At 45.3% G+C, this 20677-nt stretch overlaps 1 protein-coding gene across 2 annotated transcripts in view; it reads left to right on the top strand.

Moving 5' to 3' along the window:
• man2c1 (mannosidase, alpha, class 2C, member 1) overlaps window positions 1-20677 on the top strand; it is a 65891-nt gene that overhangs the window by 12100 nt on the left and 33114 nt on the right. For both annotated transcript variants that reach the window (XM_029751987.1, XM_029751986.1), the window contains exons 8-12: window positions 8265-8375; window positions 12378-12470; window positions 12613-12729; window positions 13508-13603; window positions 14720-14865. In XM_029751987.1, the coding sequence (XP_029607847.1) occupies window positions 8265-8375; window positions 12378-12470; window positions 12613-12729; window positions 13508-13603; window positions 14720-14865 (563 nt within the window). The remainder of the gene's footprint in view (window positions 1-8264; window positions 8376-12377; window positions 12471-12612; window positions 12730-13507; window positions 13604-14719; window positions 14866-20677) is intronic.

Genomic DNA, 20677 nt, shown 5'->3' with positions numbered 1-20677 from the left:
TTAATACGAATGGGGCGAGGAAACCTAATGGATCATAAACAGAGCTGACAGTAGAGAGAATACCTCTTCTTGTAAGGGGTCTGTTCTTGACAATGACTCGGAAGGTAAACGCATCTCTTTCAATGTTCCATCGGATTCCAAGTGCTCTTTCAACAGGCAGCTTTTCTCTGTCCAGGTCCAGTTCTTTTATCTGCTTGGCTTTGTGTTCATCAGGGATAGAAGCCAGCACAGCACGGCTGTTGCCGACCCACTTGGTCAATTTGAACCCACCCTGAGAGCACACATCCATGAGGTTTTTTGTGAGAGCTATGGCTTGTTCTTCTGTGGCCACTGACTTGAGGCAGTCATCAACGTAGAAGTTGGACTTGACTGTTTGAATCACTTCTTCATTGTACCTCTCACAGTTGTCTTCTGCAGTCTTTCGTAGTGCAAAATTTGCACAACTTGGAGAGGATATAGCACCGAAAAGATGAACTGTCATTCTGTACTCCTCCAATCTTTTGTTAGTGTCACCATCCGGCCACCATAGGAATCGCAGGAAGTCTAAGTCATCTTCATGGACACGTACTTGATGGAACATTCCTTCGATATCTGCCATCATGGCAATGTGCTCTTGCCGAAATCTTAGCAAGACTCCTATAAGCGTGTTTGCCAGGTCAGGGCCTTGAAGGAGTTCACTGTTAAGAGATGTACCTTTATAGGATGATGAACAGTCAAACACCACTCGTATTGTTCCTTTGCGCTTATGGTGAACGCCATGGTGTGGTATGTACCATACCTTGCCTTTCTCTCTGAGAAGCTGTTCTTGTGGTACCTTCTCGGCATAACCTTTTGTTATCATCTCTTCCATGAAGCCTTTGTACTCTGCAGCATAACCTTCATCCTTCTTAAACTTCCTGATGATATTTAGAGCCCGCTGCTTTGCCATGTCACGATTGTTCGGCAGGACTACCTGTTTGTTGCGAAAGGGCAACGGTAAGTAGTAGTGACGGTCTTTGAGGGTTATGGAGCTTGATACTATCTCCATAAACTTACGATCCTCAGCTGACATCTCACTTTTCTCTTCATACTCTCTCTCAGGGAAGTCATGGTTGTATTGATTTACAAGAAGAACCCCCAGGTCGGCCATTGAGATACGATTGGCCATCACCGTAGGACATCCAGATTCTTCTGCCATGGTACAATTGTTAAGAGGACCGTTCATCACCCATCCAAAGATGGTTTTCACTGCATACGGTCCGTTGCCTTGGCTATTTATGATTTGCCAGGGTTCCATTGCCTTTGGAGCATTTACGCCAATCAGGAGTTCGACGTCGGCATCAATTTCCTTCAACTGAACCTCTTTCAGGTATGGCCACCTTTTGAGATCTTTCTGAGTGGGAATGTTCTCTCTTGTCACTGGGATCTTATTTTGGGTGTAGACCTTTGGTAATGCAAGAAATGTGTTGCCTTCCACGTTGCCAATCTCTAATCCAGATATCTCAAAGCTCTTGGTAGGACTCTCCTGCCCCATTGTGCGTAGCAGAATTTCAGTCTCACTGCATTTAGCATTCAGCTGCCTCATGAGTCTCTCCGTACAAAATGTTGCCGAGCTACCAGAATCAAGAAACGCATAGGTTAACACAGACTTGCTTCCATTTGCCACCTTTACTTGAACTGGCACAATTGCAAGTGCACAATCTGTACCGGCCCCGGTATCTTCACCAGCTTCCAGTGAAACAAGAGCACTGCTGACAGTCTCCTCCCGCTTTACTGCTACACCACTCATATCTGCCTTTTGAGATCTAAATCTCTCTCTTCCTTCAATGTGCAGGATAGTGGGGTGCTTTCTTTGACAGCTCTGACAGGTCATCCTTCTTTTACATTCTTTGCTTAAGTGTCCTCTCATCAAACAGCCAAAACAAAGGCCTTTTGATCTCAGAAACTCAACCTTGGATTCGTGTGGCTGTGCCTTCACCTGTTGGCAGTCGACCAATAAATGCTCTCCAGCACAAAATACGCATGAGGTACTGGGAGCGTCAGAAGGGTAGGTGCCTGGTCTCTTTACTTTTAATGTTTTTTCTTTTAGAGGTTTTTCAGAGTCACAATCTGCCACTACAGCTACTGCAGTGGCAAAGCTGCTTCCCCTACTCTTGGACTTGAACTGCTGTTTAAAGTCAGCTTCTGTTCTGGTTTTTAAAAACTTTTTGTTAGACAGGGGATCTTGAATATCTCCATACAACGGATCCTGCAGTATTTTGGCCTGTTTTTCCATGAACGTCACAAGGTCACTGAACTGGGCCCTCAGGTGTCTTCTCTCTAAAATATCACATGCCGTAGACCTCCATTTTTCCCTTAGTTTGTAGGGAAGTTTTGACATGATCAACTTTATGTTGGAGGGAAGATTAAGCTCTTCCATGTTCTGTAGGTCTTGCATGGCATTACAGCAACCTCTAAGATAGAGTGCATAGCCACCCAGTCCCTTTCCATCATCTGGTTTGATGTTTGTCCAGTTCCAAGCTTTTTCCATGTAAGCAGTGGTGACTTTGATTTCATTGCCAAAGTGTTCCTTTAACAACCTCTTAGCCTCTGCATAGCCTCTTCTGGCTTCCATATGCAGACAACTACGTACCAGATCCTTGGGCTGACCAGTGGTGTACTGTTCCAGGTAATAGAGCCTATCCTGGTGACTGCTCATCTTATCTTCTATACCATGTTCAAATGCACGCATGAATGGCCTAAAGTTCAGAGGATCACCGTCAAACATAGGTATCTCCCTAACAGGGAGTGTGGCCTGTTTGTGCTGTAGTACAAGGAGGTCGGCAATTTCATTCTGCCTTTGCATGACAGTAGAGAGGTTATCATGGCTGGTATTATCGCTGATACCCGCAGTGTTGATTCTGTGTTGATTGCTAGACCTTGCTGTTGGCTGCTGAAGGGTGTGGTTCATGACTGTCCTCTGAATAGGTTTTGATGGCTTTGTTGTCGGTTGTTGTAAAACCCTTTGTAGTGGGGTCTTTGGAACTGCACCTAATGCAGCAAACTCAACAGGTGATGGTTCAGGTTCCACATAGACCTCGGGTTCCTGGTTCTCAAAATAAGAGTTCATTCCATCTTCTTGGCTTAGTAAATGGGCTGCCACAGCATGGGATTGAGAAGTTGACTCAACACTCTCCAGGACCTTCAGTTTGGCATTATATGCTGCTATGTCCGTTTCCAGTGCCATTTTCTCCATCCTAACATTCAGTTGAGCTCTCTGTTGTTCCAGTTGAGCTTTCTGTTGTTCCAGTTGAGCTTTCTGTTGTTCCAGTTGAGCTTTCTCCAGTTCCAGTGCATGCTTGTCCTGTAATGATGCTTGGCGAGCTAGTAGAGCTGCTCGTTCTGCCTCAGCTTTTAGGCGTGCAGAGGACACTGAGGAAGCCGTCTTAGAACACTTTGTTTTACTTGATGTTTTTGACACATTGGAAATGCTGTCATGTGGTTCAATGAGCGTTTGTGGCTCAACTTCAGCTTTTTTCCATATTTCCACCTCTTTCAGGAAATGTTCATAAGTTCTCATTCTTGGTTGATAATAGTTCATGCTCTCCTGTTCCTGTTCCTCCTCTGTGACCAGCTCTAGCACAGATTCATGAGCATTCTTAAAGTCATTGAGAACAGCATCAAACGCTTCAAGACTCTCATTCGCAGTTTCAATGTTTCCTCCATCAACAAGAAGGACTTTTATTTCATTCATTTTGCGTGTACACACTCCAAGTTTGCCTCTCCGGGCTGCATAAAGTGAATTTAGATGCTCCTCTGCCCTCTCCAGTGGAGTCTTATTTGGGATTTCATCCTCCATCATTCACTTTTAGTTCACTAAATTTACGATGACACAGTTGTTGGTTTGATTGTTAAACATAATGCCCCTTTAGACCTCCTTTAATGCTTTAAAACACAGTCATCCATTTCAGCATATTGACCCATTTTGAATTGAACATGTGCAAGTTCGGCATTTTAGTTGCGTTTTAAACATTTCATCCATTTATACGTTTTGTCCCTTTAATGAAGTTTGAACACGCAGTATCATTCGTTGCGTGGATGCATTGCATTTCCACTTTAGGCCAAATATTAGACATATGATTAGGTTACATTGTGCATAGGATCTCAGTGTTACCCAAACTTAAACTTCTTAATTGTTTTCACAGCGCTGTGTTTTGAATTCCATTCCCAAGTTTATCAAACATTCCATTTATAAGCACATTTGCGCTTCCATAATATGCATGATCAATCGAACGCATTGAACAGGGCAGCTCATTCATTCGCAGTGGTTACTCACGGCTGGCGAATTCTAGGAGTTCAAGTCCTTCCAAGCGAGCTGTCCTTATGGTATGAATGCAATTACAAATAGAACAATATCCAGCGTGTGTCCAAAACCGGAGATTTCCTTCCGATAGCAATCCTTCACGGAGTTTTTTGACTTGAATGTAGTGGCTTCCTTTCCTCTTTACCATAGCCACTGCCCAAGCCTGAAGCGGGGTTGTTTGGTACGCATACAGTCCACACTCAAGGTTTCCAAAAAGCCAAACATTCAATGTGATCCAGGGATATGGTGCAAAAAAAATGTTTATTCTTCTTATATCTAACAGGAAAATGAATATCCAATCAACTTAAAACATAGGTTACTTGATATGGAAAATACACAATATGACCTGTCTGTATGTCTGTATGTCTGTATGTCTGTATGGTCAAAAAACTATACCGCTCCCGCGTCTAGCAAGGACTCCTCCCCCCAAAGGCCCAACTTCAAGTTACAAACTAAGTTACACTAACAACAAATGAATACATCTCAATCAGGTAAATATAAATCATAAAGGTACGTACCTAATATTTCATCATATACATTCATATTTACACAAATATACATGGAGCTCTATATGTTCTGTCTTTTATACAAATATGTCCAAATCGGCTCTAACACAGGTACTGTACCTTTAATACACACTCACCTGTTCACAGGTACTGCCCCTTTTTAATACACACTCACCTGTTCACAGGTACTGTACCTTTAATACACACTCACCTGTTCACAGGTACTGCACCTTTTAATACACACTCACCTGTTCACAGGTACTGCACCTTTAATACACACTCACCTGTTCACAGGTACTGTACCTTTAATACACACTCACCTGTTCACAGGTACTGCCCCTTTAATACACACTCACCTGTTCACAGGTACTGTACCTTTAATACACACTCACCTGTTCACAGGTACTGTACCTTTAATACACACTCACCTGTTCACAGGTACTGTACCTTTAATACACACTCACCTGTTCACAGGTACTGCCCCTTTAATACACACTCACCTGTTCACAGGTACTGTACCTTTAATACACACTCACCTGTTCACATGTACTGTACCTTTAATACACACTCACCTGTTCACAGGTACTGCCCCTTTAATACACACTCACCTGTTCACAGGTACTGCCCCTTTAATACACACTCACCTGTTCACAGGTACTGCCCCTTTAATACACACTCACCTGTTCACAGGTACTGTACCTTTAATACACACTCACCTGTTCACAGGTACTGTACCTTTAATACACACTCACCTGTTCACAGGTACTGCCCCTTTAATACACACTCACCTGTTCACAGGTACTGCCCCTTTAATACACACTCACCTGTTCACAGGTACTGCCCCTTTAATACACACTCACCTGTTCACAGGTACTGTACCTTTAATACACACTCACCTGTTCTTAGGTACTGCACCTTTAATACACACTCACCTGTTCACAGGTACTGCACCTTTAATACACACTCACCTGTTCACAGGTACTGCACCTTTAATACACACTCACCTGTTCACAGGTACTGTACCTTTAATACACACTCACCTGTTCACAGGTACTGTACCTTTAATACACACTCCCCTGTTCACAGGTACTGCCCCTTTAATACACACTCACCTGTTCACATGTACTGTACCTTTAATACACACTCACCTGTTCACAGGTACTGTACCTTTAATACACACTCACCTGTTCACAGGTACTGCCCCTTTAATACACACTCACCTGTTCACAGGTACTGTACCTTTAATACACACTCACCTGTTCACAGGTACTGCCCCTTTAATACACACTCACTTGTTCACAGGTACTGTACCTTTAATACACACTCACCTGTTCACAGGTACTGTACCTTTAATACACATTCACCTGTTCACAGGTACTGTACCTTTAATACACACTCACCTGTTCACAGGTACTGTACCTTTTAATACACACTCACCTGTTCACAGGTACTGTACCTTTAATACACACTCACCTGTTCACAGGTACTGTACCTTTAATACACACTCACCTGTTCACAGGTACTGTACCTTTAATACACACTCACCTGTTCACAGGTACTGCCCCTTTAATACACACTCACCTGTTCACAGGTACTGTACCTTTAATACACACTCACCTGTTCACAGGTACTGTACCTTTAATACACACTCACCTGTTCACAGGTACTGCACCTTTAATACACACTCACCTGTTCACAGGTACTGTACCTTTAATACACACTCACCTGTTCACAGGTACTGTACCTTTAATACACACTCACCTGTTCACAGGTACTGTACCTTTAATACACACTCACCTGTTCACAGGTACTGTACCTTTAATACACACTCACCTGTTCACAGGTACTGTCCCTTTAATACACACTCACCTGTTCACAGGTACTGTACCTTTAATACACACTCACCTGTTCACAGGTACTGTACCTTTAATACACACTCACCTGTTCACAGGTACTGCCCCTTTAATACACACTCACCTGTTCACAGGTACTGTACCTTTAATACACACTCACCTGTTCACAGGTACTGCCCCTTTAATACACACTCACCTGTTCACAGGTACTGTACCTTTAATACACACTCACCTGTTCACAGGTACTGCCCCTTTTTAATACACACTCACCTGTTCACAGGTACTGTACCTTTAATACACACTCACCTGTTCACAGGTACTGCACCTTTTAATACACACTCACCTGTTCACAGGTACTGCACCTTTAATACACACTCACCTGTTCACAGGTACTGTACCTTTAATACACACTCACCTGTTCACAGGTACTGTCCCTTTAATACACACTCACCTGTTCACAGGTACTGCACCTTTAATACACACTCACCTGTTCACAGGTACTGCCCCTTTAATACACACTCACCTGTTCACAGGTACTGTACCTTTTAATACACACTCACCTGTTCACAGGTACTGTCCCTTTAATACACACTCACCTGTTCACAGGTACTGTCCCTTTAATACACACTCACCTGTTCACAGGTACTGTCCCTTTAATACACACTCACCTGTTCACAGGTACTGTCCCTTTAATACACACTCACCTGTTCACAGGTACTGTCCCTTTAATACACACTCACCTGTTCACAGGTACTGTCCCTTTAATACACACTCACCTGTTCACAGGTACTGTCCCTTTAACACACACTCACCTGTTCATTAACTGGGTTAATAGTGGTCTCTCCTCTCTCCAGGCCCAGCAGTTTGACTGGGTTAATAGTGGTCTCTCCTCTCTCCAGGCCCAGCAGTTTGACTGGGTTAATAGTGGTCTCTCCTCTCCTCTCTCCAGGCCCAGCAGTTTGACTGGGTTAATAGTGGTCTCTCCTCTCCTCTCTCCAGGCCCAGCAGTTTGACTGGGTTAATAGTAGTCTCTCCTCTCTCCAGGCCCAGCAGTTTGACTGGGTTAATAGTGGTATCTCCTGTCCTCTCTCCAGGCCCAACAGTTTGACTGGGTTAATAGTGGTCTCTCCTCTCCTCTCTCCAGGCCCAGCAGTTTGACTGGGTTAATAGTGGTCTCTCCTCTCCTCTCTCCAGGCCCAGCAGTTTGACTGGGTTAATAGTGGTCTCTCCTCTCTCCAGGCCCAGCAGTTTGACTGGGTTAATAGTGGTCTCTCCTCTCCTCTCTCCAGGCCCAGCAGTTTGACTGGGTTAATAGTAGTCTCTCCTCTCTCCAGGCCCAGCAGTTTGACTGGGTTAATAGTGGTATCTCCTCTCCTCTCTCCAGGCCCAGCAGTTTGACTGGGTTAATAGTGGTCTCTCCTCTCCTCTCTCCAGGCCCAACAGTTTGACTGGGTTAATAGTGGTATCTCCTCTCCTCTCTCCAGGCCCAGCAGTTTGACTGGGTTAATAGTGGTCTCTCCTCTCCTCTCTCCAGGCTCAGCAGTTTGACTGGTTTAATAGTGGTCTCTCCTCTCCTCTCTTCAGGCCCAGCAGTTTGAATGGGTGAAGAGCTGGTATCCAGGCCTGTTCTCTCAGATCCAACACTTTGTTGAAAAGGGACAGTTCATCCCTGTAGGAGGCACCTGGGTGGAGATGGTAAGACCTGCAGCCATCCATAGAAATCTGAGATATAGTCCTTATTAAAGTCTAGGGCTGTCAAACGATTAAAATAATTAATTTTGATTAATCACATTCAATTCTGTAGTTAATCGATGTTTCAATTTAAAAAAGCAATGTTGAGTTATAGGCATGAATCGACTGAAACATCAAAAATATTCTGTTTCAGAATGTTTTTAATGTCATATTCATCATAAACAAATTAATCAATACTAAAGTCCTGTAACTTACTAATACTAAGTAGACCTACTAATGCTGCCTCATAAATTCTCTCTCACACACACTATAAGAAAAACAAAGAACCAGCTCTATGGATACAAAGAGCATAAACATGTCCAATAATGTCATGAATTCCACAGAGCTCTCGAGGGTAACTCGTTCAATCCTCTCCGAATGATATCCCTAAAGCCTTCTTCCTCCACAATGTGGACTGGCCTGCAAGCAGTAGTTATCCAGTTGGCTATAGCTTTGTGTTAGCTTGCTGCTCGTCGACTTGTCCATCCCTCTCACTCTTCCAGCATACTGAAGATGTCCTCCGTCGTTACGAGTAATGGTGTGTTTCGCTTGTAAATGATAACGAAGACTCGATGTACTTCGGTGAAGATTCAGCCTTGCAGTAGATGCAAATAACTTTGGTTTTATCCAGAGAGCCATCTGGGAGGGATTTTAAAATTGAATTTACCATTTAAAAGCACCTTACTGGTGTTCATCATTCAGTCATACAAGTAGCAAGCTAGTAAAGTGGTTTCATCATTCAGTCATACAACTACAGTGGCTTGCAAAAGTATTCACCCCCCTTGGCGTTTTTTCCTATTTTGTTGCATTACAACCTGTAATTTAAATTGATTTCAAACTTCAAACTCAGTGCCTCTTTGCTTGACATAATAGGAAAATCAAACGAAATCATCCAAGACCTCAGAAAAAACATTGTAGACCTCCACAAGTCTGCTTCATCCTTGGGAGCAGTTTCCAAATGCCTGAAGGTACAACGTTCATCTGTACAAACAATTGTACGCAAGTATAAACACCATGGGACCACACAGCCGTCATACCGCTCAGGAAGGAGACGCGTTCTGTCTCCTAGAGATGAACGTACTTTGGTGTGAAAAGTGCAAATCAATCCCAGAACAACAGCAAAGGACCTTGTGAAGATGCTGGAGGAAACAGGTATAAAAGTATCTATATCCACAGTAAAACGAGTCCTATATCGACATAACCTGAAAGGCCGCTCAGCAAGGAAGAAGCCACTACTCCAAAACTGCCATAAAAAAGCCAGACTACGGTTTGCAACTGCACATGGGGACAAAGATTGTACTTTTTGGAGGAATGTCCTCTGGTCTGATGAACAAAAATAGAACAATTTGGCCATAGTGACCATCATTATGTTTGGAGGAAAAAGGGGGAGACTTGCAAGCCGAAGAACACCATCCCAACCGTGAAGTACGGGGGTGGCAGCATCATGTTGTGGGGGTGCTTTGCTGCAGGAGGGACTGGTGTACTTCACAAAATAGATGGCATCATGAGGGAGGAAAATTATGTGGCTAAATTGAATCAACATCTCAAGACATCAGTCAGGAAGTTAAAGCTTAGTCGCAAATGGGTCTTCCAAATGGACAATGACCCCAAGCATACTTCCAAAGTTGTGGCAAATGGCTTAAGGACAACAAAGTCAAGGTATTGGAGTGGCCACCACAAAGCCCTGACCTCAATTCTATAGAAAATGTGTGGGCAGAACTGAAAAAGCATGTACGAGCAAGGAGGCCTACAAACCTGACTCAGTTACACCAGCTCTGTCAGGAGGAATGGGTCAAAATTCACCCAACTTATTGTGGGAAGCTTGTGGAGGGCTACCCAAAACTTTTGACCCAAGTTAAACAATTTAAAGGCAATGCTACAAAATACCTATTGTGTGTATGTAAACTTCTGACCCACTGGGAATGTGATGATAGAAGTAAAAGCTAAAATAAATCATTCTCTCTACTATTATTCTGACGTTTCACATTCTTAAAATAAAGTGGTGATCCTAACTGACCTAAAACAGGGAATTTCTACTAGGATTAAATGTCAGGAATTGTGAAAAACTGAGTTTAAATGTATTTGGCTAAGGTGTATGTAAACGTCTGACTTCAACTGTATGTATTCACCCCATTTGCTTTGAATCGCCTAAATAAGATCTGGTGCAACCAATTACCTTCAGAAGTAACATAATTAGTTAAATAAAGTCCACCTGTGTGCAATCTAAGTGTCACATGATTTGTCACACATATATATATATACACCTAAACCTACACCTGTTCTGTAAGGCCCCAGAGTCTGCAACACCACTAAGCAAGGGGCACCATAAAGACCAAGGAGCTCTCCATGTGGAGAAGTACAGACCAGGGTTGGGTTATAAAAACATATCAGAAACTTTGAACATCCCACAGAAAAACAGCAGCGTGAGGAATTGACTCTGTTACAAGCCGTGTTTCGTTAAAGCCTATTTATTTTTGTTACAAGCCGTGTTTCGTTAAAGCCTATTTATTTTTGTTACAAGCCGTGTTTCGTTAAAGCCTATTTATTTTTGTTACAAGCCGTGTTTCGTTAAAGCCTGTGTAAAGTTAATTTGTTTCAATGTACCGGTAGGCACCTGCGGCTTATAGACATGTGCGGCTTATTTATGTTCAAAATTTAAAAAAAAAAGTATTCAGTGGGTGCGGTTTATATTCAGGTGCGCTTAATAGTCCGGAAATTACAGTAAATCCATTATTAAAACATGGAAAGAAATGGCACCACAACAAACCTGCCAAGAGAGGGCCGCCCACCAAAACTCACAGACCAGGCAAGGAGGGCATTAATCAGAGAGGCAACAAAGAGACCAAAGATAACCCTGAAGGAGCTGCAAAGCTCCACAGCGGAGATTGGAGTATCTGTCCATAGGACCACTTTTCAGCCATACACTCCACAGAGCTGGGCTTTACAGAAGAGTGGCCAGAAAAAAAGCCATTGCTTAAAGAAAAAAGTAAGCAAACACGTTTGGTGTTCGCCAAAAGGCATGTGGGAGACTCCCCAAACATATGGAAGAAGGTACTCTGGTCAGATGAGACTGAAATTGAGCTTTTTGGCTATCAAGGAAAACGCTATATCTGGCGCAAACCCAACACCTCTCATCACCCCGAGAATAGCATCCCCACAGTTTTTCATCAGCAGGGACTGGGAAACTGGTCAGAATTGAAGGAATGATGGATGGCGCTAAATACAGGGAAATTCTTGAGGGATCCCTGTTTCAGTCTTCGAGAGATTTGAGACTGGGACGGAGGTTCACCTTCCAGCAGGACAATGACCCTAAGCATACTGCTAAAGAAACACTCAAGTGGTTTAAGGGGAAACATTTAAATGTCTTGGAATGGCCTCATCAAAGCCCAGACCTCAATCCAATTGAGAATCTGTGTTATGACTTAAAGATTGCTGTACACCAGCAGGAACCCATCCAACTTGAAGGAGCTGGAGCAGTTTTGGGCAAAAATCCCAGTGGCTAGATGTGCCAAGCTTATAGAGACATGCCCCAAGAGACTTTCAGATGTAATTGCTGCAAAAGGTGGCTCTACAAAGTATTGACTTTGGGGGGATGAATAGTTATGCACGCTCAAGTTTTCAGTTTTTTTTGTCTTATTTCTTGTTTGTTTCACATTCAAAAATATTTTGCATCTTCAAAGTGGTTGGCATGTTGTGTAAATCAAATGATACAAACCCCCCCAAAACATCGATTTTAATTCCAGGTTGTAAGGCAACAAAATGGGGAAAATGCCAAGGGGGGTGAATACTTTTGCAAGCCAATGTAGCTAGCTAGTAAAGTGTTCGTCAAACTAGCGCATCGGCTGCTGAATTTGAACTATGGCTGGTTCAGAGGGTCAAACTAAGAAAATGCGTTTAATGGCATAAAATAAATGAACAGCGTCATATTAAGATTTTAAAGTCATTATCTCCGTCTCTCTGTATCAGGATGGAAACCTGCCGTCAGGTGAGTCCATGGTCAGACAGTTCCTGGAGGGACAGCGATTCTTCAAGCAAGAGTTTGGAAACTACTGCAAAGAGGTAGAACATTAACGCCAGTCATGTATTATCTACATGTTTACCTCTCCATCCATACATCACATGTTCCTATCAGGTGGCTTCAGTATGTATGGCATATCAGATAAAGTGTCTCTAAGGTGGCCTGTTTTTTTTTACCGTCTAGTTCTGGTTGCCTGATACGTTCGGCTACTCAGCCCAGCTCCCTCAATTGATGCAGTGTTCAGGCATCACACGATTCCTGACTCAGAAACTCAGCTGGAACCTCGTTAACACCTTCCCTGTGAGTTCTCTCTTTCTCTCTCTCTCTCTCTCTCTCTCTCTCTCTCTCTCTTTCTCCCTCTGTCTCTCTCTCTCTCTGCCTCTCTCTCTTTCTTCCTCTCCTCTCTCTCTCTCCTCTCTCTCTCTCTCTCTCTCTCCTCTCTCTCTCTCTCTCTCTCTCTCTCTCCCTCTCTGCCTCTCTGCCTCTCTCTGCTTCTCTCTATTTCTCCCTCCTCTCTCTCTCCCTCTCTGCCTCTCTCTCTCTGCCTCTCTCTCTCTGCCTCTCTCTCTGCCTCTCTCTGCCTCTCTCTCTCTCTCCCTGTGAGTTCTCTCTCTCTCTGAATCTCTCTCTCTCTGCCTCTCTCTCTCTCTCTCTCTCTCTCTGCCTCTCTCTCTCTGCCTCTCTCTCTCTGCCTCTCTCTCTCTCTCTCTGCCTCTCTCTCTCTCTGCCTCTCTCTCTGCCTCGCATGTCTGCTCGCTCTCCCTCTCTCTCTGCCTCTCTCTCTGCCTCTCTCTGCCTCTCTCTCTCTCTCCCTGTGAGTTTCTCTCTCTCTGCCTCTCTCTCTGCTTCTCTCTCTTTCTCCCTCTCCTCCTCTCTCTCTCCTTCCTCTCTCTCTCACTCTGTCTCCCTCTCCTCCTCTCCCTCTCCTCCTCTCTCTCTCCTTCCTCTCTCTCTCACTCTGTCTCCCTCTCCTCCTCTCCCTCTCCTCCTCTCCTCTTCTCTCTCTCTCTCTCGCTCTCCCTGCGAGTGTAACCATTAGGTAACTCTGCGTTAAATGAATCCTTCTCTCTCTCTGCAGCACAACACGTTCTTCTGGGAGGGTCTGGATGGGTCTCAGGTTCTGACCCACTTTCCCCCAGGGAACTCTTATGAGATGAAGGGGAAGGTGGAGGATGTGAGTATCAACCCCCTAATCCATAATCCCCTACCCCATATCCCCCTATCCCCCCTAACCCCTACCCCCCCTAACCCCCAACCCCCCTATCCCCCTAATCCCCCTAACCCCTACCCCCCCTAACCCCTACCCCCCTAACCCCTACCCCCCCCTAACCCCTACCCCCCCTAACCCCCAAATCCCCTACCCCCCAACCCCCCTAACCCCTACCCCCCTAACCCCTACCCCCCTAACCCCCAAATCCCCTACCCCCCTAACCCCCTACCCCCCTAACCGGGAGCACTAGGTCTGGTAAACGGACCCTTACAGGAGCACTAGGTCTGGTAAACGGACCCTTACAGGAGCACTAGGTCTGGTAAACGGACCCTTACAGGAGTACTAGGTCTGGTAAACGGACCCTTACAGGAGTACTAGGTCTGGTAAACGGATCCTTACAGGAAGTACTAGGTCTGGTAAACGGACCCTTACAGAAGCACTAGGTCTGGTACAGGAGTACTAGGTCTGGTACAGGGGCACTAGGTCTGGTAAACGGACCCTTACAGGAGCACTAGGTCTGGTAAACGGACCCTTACAGGAGCACTAGGTCTGGTAAACGGACCCTTACAGGAGTACTAGGTCTGGTAAACGGACCCTTACAGGAAGTACTAGGTCTGGTAAACGGACCCTTACAGGAAGTACTAGGTCTGGTACAGGAGCACTAGGTCTGGTAAACAGACCCTTACAGGAGCACTAGGTCTGGTAAACGGACCCTTACAGGAAGTACTAGGTCTGGTACAGGAGCACTAGGTCTGGTAAACGGACCCTTACAGGAGCACTAGGTCTGGTAAACGGATCCTTACAGGAAGTACTAGGTCTGGTAAACGGACCCTTACAGGAGTACTAGGTCTGGTAAACGGACCCTTACAGGAGCACTAGGTCTGGTAAACGGACCCTTACAGGAAGTACTAGGTCTGGTACACGGACCCTTACAGGAGCACTAGGTCTGGTAAACGGATCCTTACAGGAAGTACTAGGTCTGGTAAACGGACCCTTACAGGAGCACTAGGTCTGGTAAACGGACCCTTACAGGAAGTACTAGGTCTGGGTACTGAAGCCCCTTTCCTCATTCCTCCTCAGCTGGTCAACACTGTGAAGAACAACAAGGACAAAGGACGAGCCAATCACAGTGCAGCACTGTTTGGTTTTGGAGACGGAGGAGGAGGGCCCACCCAGCTGATGTTGGACCGGTTGGACAGGGTCCAGGACACAGACGGACTTCCTCGGTCAGGACCACTCGCATCGTAACACACACACACACACACACACACACACACACACACACACACACACACACACACACACACACTCACACACACACCGTACATGGTAGACACACCCAGCGTGACTTAACAGCCACCAATAAAATAGAGCCAGCTGCCCTCTGGTCTAGACATCAGACAGTGAAGTACAGTCATAAAGTCATAAAGGGTGCATTGTATTTATGTTCCCGCTCAGAGGGATTTCTCTCTGATGTGGGTTCAAATGAAATCTAATTTTATTAGTCACATGCGCCGAATACAACAGTGAAATGCTTACTTACCAGCCCTTAACCAACAATGCAGTTTAAAAAATAAATATATATATATATATATATAGTCTCTCAATTGTTATTTTACTGCTGCTCTTTAATTACTTGTTACTTTTATTTGAAATAAATAATTAAAGAGCAGCAGTAAATAACAATAGCGAGACTATAAACAGGAGGTACCGGTACAGAGTCAATGTGGAGGCTATATACAGGGGGTACCGGTACAGAGTCAATGTGGAGGCTATATACAGGGGGTACCGGTACAGAGTCAATGTGGAGGCTATATACAGGGGGTACCGGTACAGAGTCAATGTGGAGGCTATATACAGGGGGTACCGGTACAGAGTCAATGTGGAGGCTATATACAGGGGGGTACCGATACAGAGTCAATGTGGAGGCTATATACAGGGGGTACCGGTACAGAGTCAATGTGGAGGCTATATACAGGGGGTACCGGTACAGAGTCAATGTGGAGGCTATATACAGGGGGTACCGGTACAGAGTCAATGTGGAGGCTATATACAGGGGGGTACCAGTACAGAGTCAATGTGGAGGATATATACAGGGGGTACCGGTACAGAGTCAATATGGAGGCTATATACAGGGGGTACCGGTACAGAGTCAATGTGGAGGATATATACAGGGGGGTACCGGTACAGAGTCAATGTGGAGGCTATATACAGGGGGTACCGGTACAGAGTCAATGTGGAGGATATATACAGGGGGTACCGGTACAGAGTCAATGTGGAGGCTATATACAGGGGGTACCGGTACAGAGTCAATGTGGAGGCTATATACAGGGGGTACCGGTACAGAGTCAATGTGGAGGCTATATACAGGGGGTACCGGTACAGAGTCAATGTGGAGGCTATATACAGGGGGTACCGGTACAGAGTCAATGTGGAGGCTATATACAGGGGTACCGGTACAGAGTCAATGTGGAGGCTATATACAGGGGGTACCGGTACAGAGTCAATGTGGAGGCTATATACAGGGGGTACCGGTACAGAGTCAATGTGGAGGCTATATACAGGGGGTACCGGTACAGAGTCAATGTGGAGGCTATATACAGGGTATTACGGTACAGAGTCAATGTGGAGGCTATATACAGGGGGTACCGGTACAGAGTCAATGTGGAGGCTATATACAGGGGGTACCGGTACAGAGTCAATGTGGAGGCTATATACAGGGGGTACCGGTACAGAGTCAATGTGGAGGCTATATACAGGGGGTACCGGCACAGAGTCAATGTGAAGGCTATATACAGGGAGTACCGGTACAGAGTCAATGTGGAGGCTATATACAGGGGGGTACCGGTACAGAGTCAATGTGGAGGCTATATACAGGGGGTACCGGTACAGAGTCAATGTGGAGACTATATACAGGGGGTACCGGTACAGAGTCAATGTGGAGGCTATATACAGGGGGTACCGGTACAGAGTCAATGTGGAGGCTATATACAGGGGGGTACCGGTACAGAGTCAATGTGGAGGCTATATACAGGGGGGTACCGGTACAGAGTCAATGTGTGGGGGCACCGGTTAGTTGAGGTAATATGTACATGTAGGTAGAGTCATTAAAGTGACTATACATAGATGATAACAACAGAGAGTAGCAGCAGTGTAAAAGAGGGGGGGGGCAATGCAAATAGTCTGGGTAGCCATTTGATTATATATATTTTTTTATTTAACCTTTATTTAACTAGGCAAGTCAGTTAAGATAAAAATGTTATTTACAATGACGGCCTACCGGGGAACAGTGGGTTAACTGCCTTGTTCAGGGGCAGAACCACAGATTTTTACCTTGTCAGCTCAGGGATTCGATCTAGCAACCTTTCGATTACTGGCCCAACACTCTAACCACTAGGCTACGTGCCGCCCCACCACTCTAACCACTAGGCTACCTGCCGCCCCTCCACTCTAACCACTAGGCTACCTCCCGCCCCTCCACTCTAACCACTAGGCTACCTGCCGCCCCACCACTCTAACCACTAGGCTACCTGCCGCCCCTCCACTCTAACCACTAGGCTACCTGCCGCCCCTCCACTCTAACCACTAGGCTACCTGCCGCCCCACCACTCTAACCACTAGGCTACCTGCCGCCCCACCACTCTAACCACTAGGCTACCTGCCGCCCCTCCACTCTAACCACTAGGCTACCTGCCGCCCCTCCACTCTAACCACCAGGCTACCTGCCGCCCCATATGTTCAGCAGTCTTATGGCTTGGGGGTAGAAGCTGTTTAGAAGCCTCTTGGACCTAGACTTGGTGCTCCGGTATCACTTGCCGTGTGGTAGCAGAGAGAACAGTCTATGACTAGGGTGGCTGGAATCTTTGACCATTTTTAGGGCCTTCCTCTGACACCGCCTGGTATAGAGGTCCTGGATGGCAGGAAGCTTGGCCCCAGTGATGTACCGGGCCGAACGCACTACCCTCTGTAGTGCCTTGTGATCGGAGGCCGAGCAGTTGCCATACCAGGCTGTGATGCGACCAGTCAGGATGCTCTCGATGGTGCAGCTGTAGAACCTTTTGAGGATCTGAGGACTCATGCCAAATCCTTTCAGTCTCCTGAGGGGGAATAGGTTTTGTCGTGCCCTCTTCATGACTGTCTTGGTGTGCTTGGACCATGTTAGTTTGTTGGTGATGTGGACACCAAGGAACTTGAAGCTCTCAACCTGCTCCACTGCAGCCCCGTCGATGAGAATGGGGGCGTGCTCGGTCCTCCTTTTCCTGTAGTCCACAATCTCCTTTGTCTTGATCACGTTGAGGGAGAGGTTGTTGTCCTGGCACCACACGGCCAGGTCTCTGACTTCCTCCCTGTAGGCTGTCTCGTCGTTGTTGGTGATCAGGCCTACCACTGTTGTGTCATCGGCAAACTTAATGATGGTGTTGGATTCGTGCCTGGCCGTGCAGTCATGAGTGAACAGGGAGTACAGGAGGGGACTGAGCACACACCCCTGAGGGGCCCATGTGTTGGGGATCAGCGTGGCGTTTGTGTTGTTACCTACCCTCACCACCTGGGGGTGGCCCGTCAGGAAGTCCAGGATCCAGTTGCAGAGGGAGGTGTTTTGTCCCAGGGTCCTTAGCTTAGCTTCTTGGGCACTATAGTGTTGAACGCTGAGCTGTAGTCAATGAATAGCATTCTCACATAGGTGTTCCTTATGTCCAGGTGGGAAAGGGCAGTGTGGAGTGCAATAGAGATTGCATCATCTGTGGATCTGTTGGCGCGGTATGCAAATTGGAGTGGGTCTAGGGTTTCTGGGATGATGTTGTTGATTTGAGCCATGACCAGCCTTTCAAAGCACTTCATGACTGCAGACGTGAGTGCTACGTGTCGGTAGTCATTTTGGCAGGTTACCTTAGTGTTCTTGGGCACAGGGACTATGGTGGTCTGCTTGAAACATGTTGGTATTACAGACTCGGACAGGGAGAGGTTACAAATGTCAGTGAAGTTGCCAGTTGGTCAACACACGCTCACAGCACACGTCCTGGTAATCTGCCCAGCGGCCTTGTGAATGTTGACCTGTTTAAAGGTCTTACTCACATCAGCTGCGGAGAGCGTGATCACACAGTCTTCCAGAACAGCTGGTGCTCTCATGCATGTTTCAGTGTTATTTTCCTCGAAGCAACCATGTAAGTAGTTTAGCTCGTCTGGTAGGCTTGTGTCACTGGGCAGTTCTCGGCTGTGCTTTTCTCTGTAGTCTAATGGTTTTCATGCCCTGCCACATCCAATGAGCATCAGAGCCGGTGTTGTACGACTTGATATTAGTCCTGTGTTGACGCTTTGCCCGTTTGATGGTTCATCAATTTCAATTTCTGTTTGATGTCGGATTTCTTATAAACTTCCGGGTTGGAGTCCCGCTCCTTGAAAGCGGCAGCTCTAGCCTTTAGCTCAGTGCGGATGTTGCCTGTAATCCATGGCTTCTGGTTGGGGTATGTACGTACAGTCACTGTGGGGACGACGTCCTCGATGCACTTATTGATGAAGCCAATGACAGATGTGGTGTACTCCTCAATGCCATCGGAGGAATCCCAGAACATATTCCAGTCTGTGCTAGCAAAACAGTCCTGTAGTTTAGCATCTGCTTCATCTGACCACTTTTTTATTGATCTAGTCACTGGTGCCTCCTGCTTTAATTTTTGCTTGTAAGCAGGAATCAGGAGGATAGAATTATGGTCAGATTTGCCACATGGAGGACGAGGGAGTGCTTTGTACGCGTCTCTGTGTGTGGAGTAAAGGAGGTCTAGATTTTTTTCACTCTGGTTGCACATTTAACATGCTGATAAAAATGAGGTAAAACAGATTCAAGTTTCCCTGCATTAAAGTCCCCGGCCACTAGGAGCGCCACTTCTGGGTGAGCATTTTCCTGTTCGCTTATGGCCTTATACAGCTCATTGAGTGCGTTCTTAGTGCCAGCATCGGTCTGTGGTGGTATGTAGACAGCTATGAAAAATACAGATGAAAACTCTCTAGGTAGATGGTTTGGTCTACAGCTTATCATGAGATACTCTACCTCAGGCAACCAAAACCTCGAGACTTCCTTAGATATCGTGCACCAGCAAGTTACAAACAACTCAAAATCCATTTGATCCACTGTATTTGTAGATTAGTAATAGAGTCATAGTAATTCATGAAGTCCAGTTACAGATGATATATTCCAATTATATAGTAAATATATAATACTAATAATATAACCAGCCAGGTGCACAGGTGAAATGATTTGCTGTACTATTGGAGGACCAAAAAAAGCCGATACCGATTAATCGGCCGTTTTTTATATATATTATTTGTAATAATGACAATTATGCCGATTACCGATTATTCTGAAAACTTGAAATCGGCCCTAATTAATTGGCTATGCCGATTAATCGTCCGACCTCTAGTACCAATGTCCTAGAGCACATTGTCTTAGAAGGTTAAGTCAGGAATAGGTGTGAAAAAAATGATTTTCTGTTCGTGATTTCAAAATTGTGACAAATGAGCACTGTAAAATACAAACATTTAGGAAAAGTCAGGGAAGGAGCAGGACTTTACTTTTTGGCAGATTATTTTTATTTACAAAATCAAATGTCAGTGGCCGTTGGCTTAAAGTGGTTCTATTGTTCAATAGATAGTTTTTTCTTCGCCCATCTACACACAATACCCCATAATGACATCACAATACCCCATAATGACATCACAATACCCCATAATGACAAGGTGAAAACATGGTTTTAGACATTTTTTGCGAATGTATTGAATATTAAATACAGAAATATCTAATTTACATATGTATTCACATCACTGAGTCAATATTTTGCCTGTGCTTATTTATAGCTGTATTCTGTTTATTTTTTATCCCCAAAAACTCCATAGTCCTTTAATGATGACAAGCATACCCATAACATGATGCAGCCACCCCCATGCTTGAAAATATGAAGAGTGGTACTCAGTGATGTGTTGGATTTGCCCCAAACATAACACTTTGTATTCAGGACATAACTTGTTACACTGTAACCATGCATAGAT

Source organism: Salmo trutta, chromosome 4 (assembly GCF_901001165.1).
Source record: "Salmo trutta chromosome 4, fSalTru1.1, whole genome shotgun sequence".
Taxonomy (NCBI): domain Eukaryota; kingdom Metazoa; phylum Chordata; class Actinopteri; order Salmoniformes; family Salmonidae; genus Salmo; species Salmo trutta.
Note: the sequence above shows the minus strand (reverse complement) of the source record. Positions and strands in the feature narration are given on the sequence as shown.